The sequence below is a fragment of the Humulus lupulus genome, chromosome 6 (genome assembly GCF_963169125.1).
Source record: "Humulus lupulus chromosome 6, drHumLupu1.1, whole genome shotgun sequence".
Classification (NCBI taxonomy): Eukaryota; Viridiplantae; Streptophyta; class Magnoliopsida; order Rosales; family Cannabaceae; genus Humulus; species Humulus lupulus.
The window spans coordinates 198,785,885-198,802,204 of record NC_084798.1 but is presented as its reverse complement, the minus strand read 5'-3'; the positions used below and the strand labels follow the sequence as shown (position 1 = coordinate 198,802,204).

At 37.8% G+C, this 16,320-nt stretch overlaps 1 protein-coding gene across 1 annotated transcript; it reads left to right on the top strand.

Annotated features, from left to right (window-relative positions):
- Positions 1–7,568: 7,568 nt before the first annotated feature.
- On the top strand, positions 7,569–8,517 carry LOC133785840 (protein LEAD-SENSITIVE 1-like). The gene is made up of 2 exons (XM_062225055.1): positions 7,569–7,662; positions 7,802–8,517. The coding sequence occupies exons 1-2, from the start codon at positions 7,569–7,571 to the stop codon at positions 8,515–8,517; spliced, it is 810 nt and encodes a 269-aa protein (XP_062081039.1).
- The last annotated feature ends 7,803 nt before the right edge of the window (positions 8,518–16,320 follow it).

Genomic DNA, 16,320 nt, shown 5'->3' with positions numbered 1-16,320 from the left:
CGCAATGTTCTACGTATGCATGTTACATGCAAATTCACTTTTACGTCCAAAATTATGTCTATTATTCAACCATATGGTTTTTATAGAAAGATCATGCATGCAAAGTAGGTAAAATGAGCATTATTCTTTTATGACCTTATGTGTAATTAAGTATATTTGCATGTTGTGTGTAACTCTTATTATGTGTGCATGGCCCATGCACACATGAGTTGTATGAAAGGGCAAAATAGTAATTTTATGAAGCTAAGAAATGTCGTTTTGATTATGGTATAGGCTCGTTGAGAGGTTGTGAAATTACTTAGCTCGGACCTGAGGTAAGGAAGTTAGATAGAATTTATGTTTGTTTATGCTATGAATGGTAAGACTGTTGTGTGAATGAAATGTTATGAATTATGAATGCCATAGTATGATGATATGTTGGCTTGTATGAATATGTTATTGTTATGAATGGATGTTAGCGTGATGAACGCGACACATCAAAATTGGTTGCTAAGGATAAAGAAGACGTAACCCGAGTTACTAAGGATATGAAGACGTAACTCCATGGGCGGATGCGCCGAGGTTATTCAAGGTCATTATGAGGATATCTCACGTGTCGAGCATCATCTTCAGTGAAAGTGAGGGACTCAATTCGTATCGTGGGTTCTTCGGTGGCCGCTCCCCCACAGCCATAACTTCGGAGGTTGATGCTGCATCCAACTCATGACGAAGGGTACGAGCATACCTCTCCCTTGCCTTGTTGCTGTCCCCAGCCAGATGTGGACCTCCACATATGGTGTCTAGAGTGAAGTCCACAGGCTTAGGTTGCAAAGGTGGGGATCGTTGCCGCTTGAACCCAGGATTGTTGTTACTTCCCTCTCCTTGGGTCTTCTCTGCTCGATACTTTCTTAATTTCCCCGACCGGAGGAGAAACTCTATCTCATCTTTGAGATGATTGCACTCATTCGTGTCGTGATCATAGTCCCCATGGAAACGACAGAACTTGTTCATATCTCTCTTACTCATCTCCTTCTTGATTGGTAGGGGTTTCCGGTAAGGGACCTCCTGATGACTTTCCAAATATATCTCCGCTCGGCTCGCCGAAAGAGTGGTGTAATTGGTGAAACTTAGTTGGCTTGTCGTTTGATCCCGAATTAGCCTTCTTTTCATTGTGGCGGTCAGACTCGTTATTCCCACGTTTCTTACCACCACTTTGATCATTTTCACCATTCTTAGGAGGATTAGTCGATCCGCTCGGATTGTTCAGGCCCTTCTCTCCCTTCTCAATTGCATCATCCAATTTCATGTACTTTTCCTCCCGGTCAAGAAATTGTTGTAACGTTGAAATTGGATTGCGATGAATGATGTCCCACAAAGGACTCCGATAGATTATGCCGGAAGAAATTGCCACCATCTTCCCCTCATCTCCAACTGCAGTAGCTCGGTTTGCTTCTCTCGTGAACCTTTGTATGTAGTTCTTGAGAGACTCGTCCTTCCCCTGTTTAATATCGGCCAAGTGATTGGCGTAAACTGGAGGTGTCCGAGCAGCACTAAACTGCCTGCAAAACTCCTTTCTAAAACTTTCCCAAGAAGTGATAGAGTTAGGCTTAAACCTCCAATACCACTCCTGGGCAGTGTCGGACAATGTAGTAGGGAAGACTCTACACTGATAGTCATCACTCACTCCGAGCAACTCCATCTGATCTTCAAATTTCCCCACGTGCCTTATCGGATCTGCCTTTTCTGTATAAACTGGCAGTACCGGTGCTTTGTACTTCGCTAGTGGCTGGGCTGCTCTAATTCGAGCACAGAACGGGCTGCCACTCTTGTGGTCTACTAGATCGATCGCGGAGGGTCGTTTCGACAGACCTTGAACTGCTGCTGTCAGAGCATCAAGCTGGGCTTGGATGCTTGGGACTCATTTTCGGGACCGCCTGGTCGGGCGCTCCTATCCGGCAGACCATCATCAAGTATTTCTACTTGGCTGGTAGGTCGGATTGGATCTCGCCCTTCGACCAGGACAGTCCTTCTCTTATCAGCAATGACGTCTCTTAGATCCTTCTAAGCGCTATGCTTTCCTAACCGATCGAACACCGTACTTCGAGTTTTCTCGGAGGGTTTGCCATGCGGAACATGCTCCTTGCCACTGCGCTGGTTGGGATGCAGTGGTGGCCTTCCTGTCTAAGCTGGGCGATCTTTTCCTCCCTGATGGTTGTTATCATTCTTCTCCTTCGACTGGTCAGTGTGATGACTATCAGCTTCATCACGACCATGCCCATCTTTGAAGTGAGAAGTTTCTTTACCTCGAGGAGCTTTATTTTGCTCCTGCTCAGGTGGAGTTTTCTTGCTACTTGATTTATGACTTCCGGATCTAGAAGTCTCTGATCGGTGGCTTTATGAGGGGGTTCTGGAGTTCCCCCTTTGAGTTGAGGCAGTGCCCGACCGGATCCCATCTTCCTCCCGACTAGGTGGGTTACTACCACTCCTGTTTGGCCCTCGAGAATTGGGTCTATCAGTGTTCTTACGACCAGCTTCTGTGGTCCTTGCTCCTGGGGTGGCTGCTCCTCGTGCTGCAGCTTGGGCATTGGCCCGGGTCAGTTTCGTAGCTGCCTCCAAAGCGAGTGCAGCCTCGCAATGTCGCCTATCGGCCTCCTCCTACTGTCACCGGATCTCCTCACTCCTGACATCCATTTCCCGTCTTTGCTGCTCGAACGCAGCCTTCTGCCTAGCCATTTCTTCAGCAAACGCCTCCTGTCCGGCGTTGAATTATGCCATTTCCTCCTAGAAGGCCCCCATGGCTTCCTGAAGCTCTTCAACTTCTAGAGCCACGTCCTCGAGCACGACTCTAGGCTCAGTCTCACGGTCTTGAGGGTCAGGACCTTCTGATCTGGCAGGCTCTTTAGAGGAACCTGTCTTCTTGGAGGCCGCATTGGTGTTCTTAGGTGCCATAATACTTCAGGGATCGTCTGTCTTTCTCTTCAGGCTCTCAATGAAAGCACCAAAATGTTGACCGCATTTTTGGCCAACGACGTGTAGACGTCAAAAACCTTCAAGAGAAATAAACAACACAGACGATTTTTATAGTGGTTCAACCCCAATGTGTTAGTAATAGCCTAATCCACTTAGAGTTGTGATTATAGATCTGCACTCAAGATCAGATGAACCTGAGTCAACTGAGTTTCTTCAGTGCAGATTACAAGAATACAAGAATTCTCTCAAATACAAGTACTCTCTCTCTCTAGAAAATTAGAATTCGAATAAAAAAGTCCAAAAGTCCTTCTATGATGCCATGAGCCTTGTATTTATAGGTTCAGGATCGTACATATGATATCCCCATAATCCAGGATACTTTGTTATTCTCATTATATTTAATTTACAATAATATTCAAAATATAACAATACACTATATTCACAGGATAAACTGAGAGATTCCCGCGCAAGCCAAGACCGATTCTTACTGAAGTCGTTTCTTAGATCTTTGTGTAGCCCTGATCTGTCTAGTCGATCCATATCTCATTTAGGTTGGTCGACCACACCTTCACTGGGTAGACACGCACCTGACTGGGCAGACATGCACTTGCCTGGGCAGTCATGCACTTGTCTGGGCAGACATGCACTTGACTGGGCAGACATGCACTTAGCTGGGCAGACATGCACTTGACTGGGCAGACATGCACTTAGCTGGGCAGACATGCACTTGGCTGGTTGGACATGGTCATGACCGGTCGGCCAAGGTCATGCTTGGTCGGATCAACAGGTGACTGGTCAGACAAGATCATTCCTGGGTAGACAAACATGTGACTGGTCGGACAAGGTCATGCCTAGTCGGTCATGACACTTTACTGGCCAGTCAACATTCTTCTATGGTCTACCGAGTCACTCCTAAGCCAGATCACCTAACCATTCCTTGCCATTTGTCATTTCTATTGCCACGCATCGTTTTCAAATTTTGGGGATAACAATGTACTTATGAAATTGGGATATGTTATAACAACAGAGGAAACTCTGCCCAATTTTTTAGGATTTATTAATTGAACATGTTTATAAATATGTAGTATTTATTCATAGAATTGTAATTTAAACTCTTTAGGTTTGGCGGTAGGTTTTGAATAAGATATCGAGAATTTGTGTGTTGCGTTGATAGCCATAAGTCCCTAGTCTGAAGTAACATTATCATGCCTCTTGATTAGATAAAGTTACTTTGAACTACAGATTTGGGTAGTCCTATTTATACGGAAAATTCTGCTAAATTTAAAAAAAAAATTAATACATAAGAAATTTCAATATTTCAAATACTTACTTAAGTGAACTTCACATGTTTACTTGTATGAACATTTTAGATGTTTATATGGACTTAGCTTTTATTTCTGTACGAATGTGTATATATATGTACGTTAATTCTACATAGTTTGTGAATTTATTTTATTTTTAAGTTTATTGGAATGTTCAAATATATTTATTAATATTAAAATAATTACAAATTAGAATTTAAAAAATAATTATGAAAATATTTTATAAAAATCAAAATAAAAATATTTTTTTTAGGAAAAAATACATTTAACTTCGGTTATTATGTAAAAACTGAAGTTAAAGGGTACCTTTTAATTTCGGTTATTATGTAAAAACCGAAGTTAAAGCTTTTTAATTTCGCTTTTTACATAATAACCGAAGTTAAAAGGGTACCCTTTAACTTTGGTTTTTAAATACTTTTAACTTCGCTTAGATTAACTTCGGTTAATATCTCCGCGAGATCCGAAGAGCGAAAAAACCGAAGTTAAAGCCTATTTTTGTAGTTGTGAACGCAATAACTAAAGCAACCATCAACACAAATAATGAAACATCCAAAGCAACCCTAAGACAAAATTGTATATTTTTTTTAAAAAAAAATTCTATTTTTGAAAAAAAAAACTTCATATAAAAATATATATTTATAAAAAAATCTCTTAGACAAAAATATTAAAATTTTATATTTGTTAAAATTAAAATATTAAAAAGTTATTTCTTAATTTGCCAAAAACAATTATTTCTTAAATAAACTTATTAATACATGACTAATATATTATATATTTTGGAGGTAAACTAAGAAATTATTAACTTTTATTTTTAATATTTAATAAGAATATTTATGTGAATTTATTAAAATAAGATATATTTGATAATAAATAATTGAAAGACATGAACAAATAAAAAAATTGGGCACAATAGTCCTAACCCTCTCACTATTAATAAGTATTAATTTTTTATTATGCGTGCAATATAAAATACTTCCCATATTGATATTATTCAATGAAAAATTCTAGTTTGGTCCTTGTTTTTTGTCAGAATACTTGATCGGATCTCATATTTTGTTAAATGACAAATCAGATTCTCTATTTTGCAAAATGGATCAAAATGATACCATAAGCCCAATTTCAGTCAAATATTTTTTCAATATGACAAAAATGCCCTCAAATTTTAAATTAATATCAAAATTTTTAAAAATACAATGCCATGTGTCATATTTTAATTAGTCTAACTTATAAATTGTTTTAAAAATTAATATATTTCAAACTAAATTTAATTTTAAACTATACAGAATATTTTTAAAAGAAATAAAAAAACTAATCCAAATAAAAAATTATTTTCTCTCTCCTTTCTCTTTCTCTAGTCTCTCTCTTCCTGCCTTCTTCTCTCGTGTTCTTCGTATTCTCAACATAAATCAGAAAAATTAAATGGAAAAATTAACATCCAAAACTACATATGAAAAACAGAAAAATCAAATACATAACAATCTCCAAGAACAATCTAAGAATCAAACTCATGTTCAAGAAATATAATTCAATGTGGGCAAAAATAATTATAACCCTTGAATTTTTTTTCTTGAGTTCACCTTGAACCTAGATTTAAGAAGATGAAAAAACTTCATCAACATCACAAATCAATATCCAAAACCCATAACAAAATTCGATCCATTTAACTTATTCCATACCAAATTTCGTACACAAATCATGAACAAAAATGTCAAAAGTCCAACAAAACACAACTAGATTACACAAGCAAAATTACAAGGGAAAGTATAAGTTTGGCCACTCACCTTTTCTCTCTCCAATCAGACCACCCATGTCCGACGAGCACTCCCTGCACTAGATCCGATTGCCCAACACCCAGATCTGCCACCGTCCTTGCGAGATTTGAAGCCTCGTACCCCAGCCCACTCGCCATCCTTGAAAGATCTGAATCAACCCTTCCACCCAGCAACAACCCCCTGGAAATCCATCACACGAGCTCTTGAAGAAGATCTGAGCCTCCCCATGGGCACCACGAGCCACGAGCTCTTGAAGAAGAAGAGATGAGAGACGGACATGAGAAAGAAGAGAAGATCGAGAAGAAGAAGAACATAGCGAGGAGAGAAGGAGAAGAACAAAGAAGAAGAAGAAGAAGAACAGAAAAGAAGGAGAAGATCAGGAAGAGAGGGGAGAGAAAAGAAAAGGAAAATTAAATATATGTTTTTTTGTCATTTTTTCACTTTTATTTTAAAATCTATTTAAATTATTTAATAAATTCATTAGTTCAAAAACCTGAGGGTATTTTAGACATATTAAAAAATTATTTGATGAAAATTGGTTTCAGATTACCATTTTGCAAAATATAAGGTATGTTTTGTCATTTAAAAAACACAGGGGCCGATAGGGAAAACACACATGGGCCAAAATGATATTTTTCCATTTAAGATAGACAATTACGAAAGTAAAATAGGTAAAGTACGTAGGCTCAACATTCTTGTGTATTTACATGCACAATTGAATTTAAAATCTTAGCGCATGGACCCACGCCAACCCTGATGACATGGTACATTATCAATGTGTGTATGTCATACTTTTGAATAATGATATGTTCACCAAAATTATGCACAAAAATATTACAGCAACTACCGTGATACTGTTTTTTTTATATAAACAATGAGTCCCGCATGAAATAAATTTGAACGGCGGTTAAATGGAACTGTTATGTCTAGTTAGTGTAATTTTTTGGTACATAATTTTAGTTACTCCATACTTTTTGACCAGGTATGATTTGTTATTAAATAAAATTCCATGTGTTTCATGCAATATAATTATATTAATCACTTTTTTAATATAGTGACACCACACAAAAAGCAAAATTATTAATAATAATTTAAAATCCAATCGCGGATAACGTGGTGTATATTATTATTTTACTGTTGTGCGTTTGTGATATATGATTTTCAATATTAAGGAATGAGTTGTTATTAATTAAATAAAACTCAACGTGTTTCTATTCTGTCTAATAAAATGAATCATATCTTTAATACACCAATATAATTATTGCACTAATTGTCAATTAATTAATTAATGCTAGGCACATTTCAGACCCATGTGCCAGCTCTCTTATGTATAATTAGCAGTATTATTTTATCTCAAAACTCCTCCTTCTATGAATACCGAGATATTCAGCCGAGCGACATCATAAATTTATTATTTTAAGTAAATCATTGGAGTTGTGTTTGCATAAAAATATAGTTCGACTAAGATCCCCGGAAGTCTGAAAAAGAACAAGAAAATATAGGGAAAGGGGACGATTACAGATATATGGGAGTTCTGTCTACTAAAATTGACCGAGAGCAGCTGAATCCTGGAGATCACATATATTCATGGAGAACCGCATACATTTATGCCCATCACGGTATGGTACTACATCATTATATCAAACAGTAGCTCTCTTAAAATAAATTATTATATATATAGCACTGCAAGGGAAAAGTAATGATCTAAGATAAAGAAGAATTATCTAAATATTTACATTGATTATAATTTAATTATAGGTATATATATTGGCGATGGAAAAGTGATCCAATTCGCCAAAGGATCAAAACCTGATCATAAACTTAATCAGGAAAGCGACACCAGCACACTAAGCATCATGGACAAGAACAAGTACCATGTTAACATGTTCAATAACTCTCGTCAATCCACAAGATCAAGAACCACTCCTTGCCCTAATTGTGGTTTTCTAAAGATTGATTTTGGTGTAATCTCCTCTTGCCTAGACTGTTTCCTTTGGGGAGGAGAACTCCACCTCTTCAAGTACGGCGTCAGCGCAGCTTTCTTCCTCGCCATAGGGCGAAGCGGAACATGCTCGCTGGCTGCCTCAGACGCCGCGGAAGACGTCCTCTACCGTGCCCAATACCTTCTAAAAACTGGTGAATTTGGTGCTTACGATCTTTTTCGGAACAACTGTGAAGACTTTGCCGTGTATTGCAAGACCGGGCTGCGTGGAGTCATGGTTACTAGAACTGGAGTTGGCATAAGTGGGCAGGTGGTATCTTTGCTAGCGGCCAGCGGCTCTTTGGTTTTTTCGTTGCAACTTCTGTTGGTGAGTAGTGCGGTGGGTTGTCTTGGTGGCTTTGTAGCTCTCGGTGTCGGCATTTATTGTGTTGGTCGACTGAATTTTGATGTTGGAGTTCGGTGTGATGTTACTAAAGTTAAAGTTGAGAGCCTTAATGTAATTGATTGCGGTGGTGATGATTTTTATATATAGGGTGAAGAGAAAAAGGAAATTGATGCAAACATTCACAAAACTATTCTTCACATTCCATGTGCTTGGCCAATCATCTTAGAATCGAATCTAGTTAGAAATATAATATAAGATTCAAGAAAATTATTTGTTATTTTTTTTTATTAATGATGTAAAATATAGAACTTGAATCATATGTAAATAGAAAATTATTTGTTATTTTTTTTATTAATGATGTAAAATATAGAACGTGTATCATATGTAAATTGTAACTTGTGATATCTAAAACTCGCATTTGTAGCACAGAGATCAATATCTAAGCTGCTATGTCATTTATTATAAGTTAAATTATATCTCGAAAAGAAATAAAATTAAAATACAATATGCAAGAAAATAATACAGACTACTACAACAATAAAGTTCATTTAGGATTCTCAAAGTAAAATATAATAATCTTTCCACATCACCAGCTCGCGAGACATGAAATCTGAGATCTTTGGGTCTAGCAAATCATGTCTCTCTGATGGCAAAAACTCTATTCACATCTCACTACAATAAACATGTCTTTTAGCGGCAATGGATATGGCCATTAAAGATCATCAAAATTGCCGCTAAAAACTATTAGGGACAACATGTCACTGCTAATGTGTCGCCCATAATATATTGATGCCAGTAGTCATAATTAGCATTGACAACCAAAGTCGCTACTAATAGTCTACTATTAGGGGTGACTTTGTCATCGCTGATAATGCAAGAACTACTACATACTGCACTTATTTGCGACGACTTTTTTTTCATGTGTCGCTGCTAAAAGTATAAACGTCCCCACTAATATTGTACTATTAAGGCCGACTCGTTGCTAATAGTATATTTTAATTGTAAAAATAATAAAAAAATATTTTTAATAATAAAAATTTAATTGAAAAAATCAAATTGAAATTAAAGTATTATATTAAATATTTAAATTTAGTTCATTGAGATAACAAAACTCATATTAGTATCCATATTTATAATTTAATGTAGCAATTAAACAATATAATCTATTCTTCTAAATCGGCAATGTCCTTTATATCGTCTTCCTTCCGAGGGCTACAGCTGCTGCAATATCGGACAAGGATATTGGAGTGGTAATTGTTGGGATTTTATGCCTTAATTAAAACTCAATTTCTTTGTAATCTCATTTATTATCAATAAAAGAATAGAAATCATTTTTTCACTTGGTCAATCACTTTGCTCACATGTTTTATTTTCATGATTATTTGTTTAATATTAAACTTCTATTAAATCCCGAGCATATAGCTAATCATATTTATAGTGACGTGATGGACCCAAAACGAGTATGTTTTAAATATTTATAACTCGCAAGCGCACGAATCGTATAGGAAGTATAGTGTTTGTGTAAGCAAGAGGTCGAACTCAAAGGAGTTTTCTAAAATAAAAAAGAAAACTATTTTAAATCAAAATTAATAAATTCTAACCTAGCTCCAAAGATTGATGAGAATTTGTGACAAGAAAATCAAATAAGAGACAATAATAAATAAATTAAAGACAATATATAAAAAAAATTAATAGTAGAAATCAAGATGGTAAAAGAATATTATTAAGGTATTAGAATCCACAAAATATAAGTTCAATAATATTTATAAGTACATTTGATTCCCAAGTTTCATTAATAGTAGAAATTAATCACTATCACTTATTCAAATTAGATATTCTATTTAAGCACAAATTATTATAGAATTGTAGGATTTATCTTCACTTTTAAAATTATAATTTCAAAGTATTTAATGTAAATCAATCTAATGAAATAACAAATAAATCAATGAATATTATTTATAAGGCAAAACATAATATTTTTGTTCTAAGCATTTGATGTGCACAATTTAATGACACACCTTAATCAACGAATATTATGATTTTGCACTACTGAAGAACAAATTGTAAATATGTTCTAACAATAAAAAATACAAGATATTTACGATGAAAGAAAATATTTGAAGAAGAAAATCCATAAACTTTATTGCACAAAATGGGAAATCAACATACAACATAAATACTATCTAGTTACATATTGTTTCATCATCACCTTAATAATCTTAAAAAGATTAGAAACTCATAACTAGCATAGAAATGACAAACATAAATAGGAAAATTTGGAGGAGGAACCCCCAAATTTTTCCTCTAAAAACTCATAGAAAAAATGACCAAAAAGAAGAAAAAGAAGAAGAGAATGGAGTGGTCTTGAAAGTGTAGAAATTTTGTAGTGTAAAACCCTCCAATAAGCACACACAAATGGTCTTGAAAATTCCCTATTTTAGCCAAAATGAGATTATTAAAATAATCAATATAAATTAATTAAATTGATTAAATTAATAATAATATGGCAAATAGGGGTAAATTTTAGGGTGTAATGATGATTTTTTGGTAAAATTTGTGGAAAAGTTTGGGTAAAAATATGGCATTTTTAGACATTGGGGATAAGGGGACAAAGGGATGTTGGGCTCAAGAAAAAATGGTATGGAGGCTTGGTGGTAGGTCTAGGGGCTGCTGGTGGTTGCTGGCTGGGTCGAGTGGGCCTGGTGGGCTGAAGAGGGCACGGCCAGGCAGCTGGGGCAAGGGGCAAGGGGCCAAGCGGGCTGTAGGCTGCTTGGAGGCAAGGTTGGGTTCGGCTGAGCTTGTGGGTGGGCCAGATAGGGCAGGCGGCCTAGGAGCATGGGCTGGGGAAGCTGAAGCAGCTGGGTCTTTGGGCTGGGCCGTGGGGCTGGTGGCGTGGGCCGAATGGCTGGGCAGTTGCTTTGGGTCTTTAGTTTTCAGTATTGCCATTTTTTTCTCCTTTCTTTTCCTTGAAATGCCACATTTTCCATTATTTTTCTTTCTTTTCAAGAGCAAAAAAAATGCAACAAATTCTCTACAAAATAAACATAAATTAAATCATAATTAAATATTTTCAATTATAAAATAAATCATATTAATTCTTTGAAAAATATTAATTAAAACTTAATTTACTTAAACAATTAAGCTCAAAAGTGCATCTTTTTCCTTCTAACTTAACAACAATAATATAAATAATTAAACTAAGACATATTATAATAAAATATCTATAAAATCACACAAAAATATATAAAATCATGATAAGACTAATAAATTCAAAATTACTTTAAAACTTAATAAATCAATTAAAAACTCAATAACTAAGCAACAATTATCATATAAAAGATAGTAAAATAACTCTCTTTTGTAGAGTTATCATAACTGTACGCCCTGGTTTTCCCACAGGCTGTTAGCAAGCTGAGGTATGGCCTAATCATATCTACCACGTGAACATCCCCAAGACCGGAGTTGCCATAGAAGGTTCCTACCTCCTCAGCTCGAGGTAGCCTAAGGGTTCGCCAAGATTAGACTGAGTTTGGATTCTGAAGGCCACAGGTCGAGGGAAGCATCCAGCTCGTGGAGGCTGTGACCTTTTATGAAGTCATGCTGTGACCTTTTATAAAGTCAACCACGCAAGGTAAACGTGCATATATCAGACATCACATGTCTGATATATCACTGACTTCTCGGACACGCAGCATGAACGTGCACATTCAGACACCCACGACTGGGTTGGGCCGTGCGGCCCATTATCCCCCTTACCTATTGATTAGACCACACTTCATGTGTCAGGTTTTAGGAATATGTCACAGAGTTGACATGATAGGTAAGAAGGTCACGGGATGACCTTCTTACCAACTCCCAGGTGCCCTCTCCTATAAATATGAAGACCCTGGGAGTTGCAAAGGGTTGGATTCTATTGTGTAAAAAATACCCTGTAAAAGAATACCAAGCATATAGCAATAATATTGACTGGTGGAGTAGAAGGATTTTAACCTTTGAACCACCTAAAAACGTAATTGTGTCACCAGCCCATTCCTAGAAAGATCATTCATCTATTTCGGTTCAACATAAGCACTAATCCCTTCCTCTTATTTTCTTAATTACTTGTTGGTGAAGAACCGTGTCAACAGTTTGGTGCTTTCATTGAGAGCTTAGTTAGATTGGTGCTATCGCAAACATCCAGCCATGGTGACCACTCGATCTAGGCACGGTAACGAGACGGAACAACATGATGGGCAGGAGGCTCATCATATCTGTAACGCCCCAACTCCAGGGACCGTTACAGTGCACGTTGCAAACAGTGTTAAACTCGCTAATCGAGTCGTTTGGCCATAAACGTATAACTAAGTATGATTAGCGGTTTAGGGATCAAAAATGTTGGTTAAAATATAACGTTTACTGTATACATTGGGATCCCAAAAATATAATTTCAGAGTCTATTACAAGAGAATATTTACAACAGGTCGTTCTAAGCGGCAAAATAGGGTTTAACCCTAGTTCCTCTTTCAAACCTCGCCCAAGTATTGGTCGAGCAACCGCATATGTACACGTCATCACCTAAGCTCTCCAACTCAAGGATGGTCCAGCTTTCTTTTGCCTTTACCTGCACCACAAAGCACCCGTGAGCCGAAGCCCAGCAAGGAAACTCATATGCTCATGAACAGTCATATCATGATATCAAATCATATCTGGCATGCCTAGCAATCATAGCTTTATTCGAGCATGCAAATGAATTCAAACAAGGCTGGGGTATTCAGGATAAGAGATCCTGCCCTTCTGATTGGAGGACCCTTAAGTCACACCTAATCAGATGAGTGTCGCAACACTTGAGGTTCTGGTAAACCATGCTGAGTGACTGCCAAACAAGTCACTAGGGGCTCAGATAAGAAATCCTGCCCTTCTGATTGGATGACCATCAAGTCAATCCTAATCAGATGAGTGTCTCAACACTTGAGGTTCTGGTAAACCATGCTGAGTGACCAACAAGCAAGTCACTAGGGCCTCAGTGCCCAAAGCCATGCATATGATGATCAAAATGATCATACAGAGTTCATAGCTCTGATCAGATGAGTGAATATCACTTTGAGGTCCTGTTAAACCATACTAAGTGACCGACAAACAAGTCACTAGGGCCCAGTGCCCATAGCCGTGTAACGACACCGTTACCTGGGCTTTCCTGCAATGGCTCTTATCAAATGAGTGATTGACAAGCATGTCACTGAGGGTCGGTGCCCATAGCCATGTGACCTAACAGTCACGGGGCTCACTAGCCCTGGCTCTAAATGACTAGCCTTTGGCTAGATAAGCGCTTGTTTATATTCATCGAACTTGAGGTCGGTCTTGCATTAATGCTCTTTGAGTCATTCAATGCAGAAGGTCGATTAGGTCTAATCGACATGGCTTGCGTTGAACACGCTAAGGCCGTCCTGACTAGTGAGTCAACACAATGTGACCAGTGCCCAGTACCACTGCCGAACTTGACTAGTGAGTCATAGCTTCACAGTTGATACTAACACCTTTGCCAAATCTGACTAATTAGTCAGTGCCATGCACAAGTAAGCAATGCTATCAATATGTCATTCATCCAAGAGTAGAACATTCAGCATGCTTGCCTAACAGTTGTGAGCGTAATATTGATCAAGCACAAACACAGAGACACAAGCTCTGACCAATCTCATATTCATCATTCATGGCATGCCCTAATCACATGTTTCTCGTGCATCTCATGCATCGCATTTAACCATCCAGCATGCCTCAGTAATAATCATATGCAAATGGGCAAAGTTGCCAAGCATTCATTATGCTATCATTGTTTACATTTAAACATCCAACATGCATCATAAATAGCCATGCATGTCACACATGGGGTGAAGTTTTCTTACCTTCGGTCCAAGCACAGGTTACCAACAAATGAGCCACAAGCACGATCCCAATTCCAAGCCTCTAGTGATAACATAGTCACAACCATAATATAAAACCTCATCAAAATGAGTAAATAAATACTTCCAAGCTCAACCCAAGCCTCCGGGACAACAAATCCCACTCAACTAGGTAATGGGATCGACCCCAGGTCCTTAGAGTTAAGTTCCCATGCTCAAAACATTAATTTGCCCAAAAATGACAACAAGAGCCGCGGCCCTCCCGGCAAGCGCCGTGGCCCTTAGGCAAAACAGAACCTCCACCTGTTTCTTCAAGCCTGGGCCGCGGCGCCCAAGAACAAGGTCGCGGCTCTACCGAGAACCAGCCATTTTTCCTCGTTTTCAACCTTTTAAAACCTCCCAAAAGCATATCCAAACATCTCCAAATCATCAAATCAAAGTTCCCAAACTCCCCAATGGTCCAAAATCACCAAAACCCAAGGCTCAAACGAACTAAAAACTCAACGATTCACAAAGTCCAATTCAAGCTTAAAAACTTTTAAAAACTTAAAACTTAAACTTGAATTACCTCCGATTGAGTTGCTTCCAACTAAATCCTCTGGCTAATAAGCTTGTAATTCTCCTTAGGACTGCTATGCCTCGATCCTCACTTGATTCCGAGTCCTAGAACTCAAGTTATCGTTGAAAACGCGATCGGGGGACGAAAAGGGAACTTTAGGGAGAGAGAACGTACATAACGTTCTTTTTATTTTCTTAAAATGTTACTTCAAGCTTAAGTAGCTTCCAATAAAACCTAATGCTCGGGGTCCCGAAAACACCCCCGGGGACATTATAGTCAAAACTTCCAGAATTTCCCCCTGGTCTTACTAACTCCCAATTTATCACCAAATATTAATTCCCATTACCCGATAACCCGGTAATGCTCTAAATACCCCTTGACTTACTCCAAGTCAAGCTTAAATCCCGTTGTGACTTTCCCACTAGCTTACCTCCTAGGATCGTCTTGTGCTGGGTAACCCTGGCATAACCAAATAATAACAAAGCACCATGCCCATTTCACATATATGCCAAAAATGCCCGAAATGGCCAAAATATGAAAGTCACCCAATTAATCACAAATGGGTTCACATGCATATTTAATACACCTAAACATGCATATTATCATTAAATAGCATAATAAAGCAATTATGTCCCTCCCGGCCTCCTAATCAAGGTCCTAAACCTTATTAGGAAATTTGGGGCATTACAACTATCCCCTCCTTACAGAAATTTCGTCCTCGAAATTTATCCGAACCTCCCGGAACAAGAATTCCGCACAATTGATTCCAGTTTCCCAGGTCGTTCTCTCGACCTCACTGTTTTTGCAACATACCTTAAATCAAGGTATACTTTGTTCCCAGATTCTCATAACTCAACTCATGAGTTCTTTCAACCCATGTCCACTGCATGGAAATACATAAAACAATGTACAACCGTCAGAACCAAAACTATGGTCCAATAAAAGATAATCTGACCAGTCCTATCCAGGACTCAAACTGTCATACTAATCTAGGCTCAACTTGCCTTTACTCATCACCCCTTTCCATGATGATTCTTTAGGAAGATACAACTTCCTACCTGGAACTCCATGTTCTTGCTTTTCAATTCAGTAGCTCTTTTCCATTTAATCTGAGAAGTGAGCATCCAAGCTCCAACTTCTAATAATCCCAATGGTCCCCTGAACCATCTCATGATCCAGATATAACCCCTCACCCATCTCACTCCAATGAACCGGTGACGAGCATGTTCTACCATACCTTGTCTCATAAGGTACCCTTTCAACTCTGGACAATTCTCCCTCTGATTATGATCAGCCTGAGAGTAATGAACTGTACTAAATTCCATCTGTATATTCATTGCCTTCCCCTCACCCTTCCATAACCTGGAAGTAACAATAAAGTCTTCATCTGATAAGATAGACCTTTAATTCTCAAGAAGGCACACTATCTCTTTCACATAGAGATTTGAATACTGGTCCGCTTTGTTACTTATTCTCACAAACAAAAATACACTTACTCACAACACTGGTCCAAAA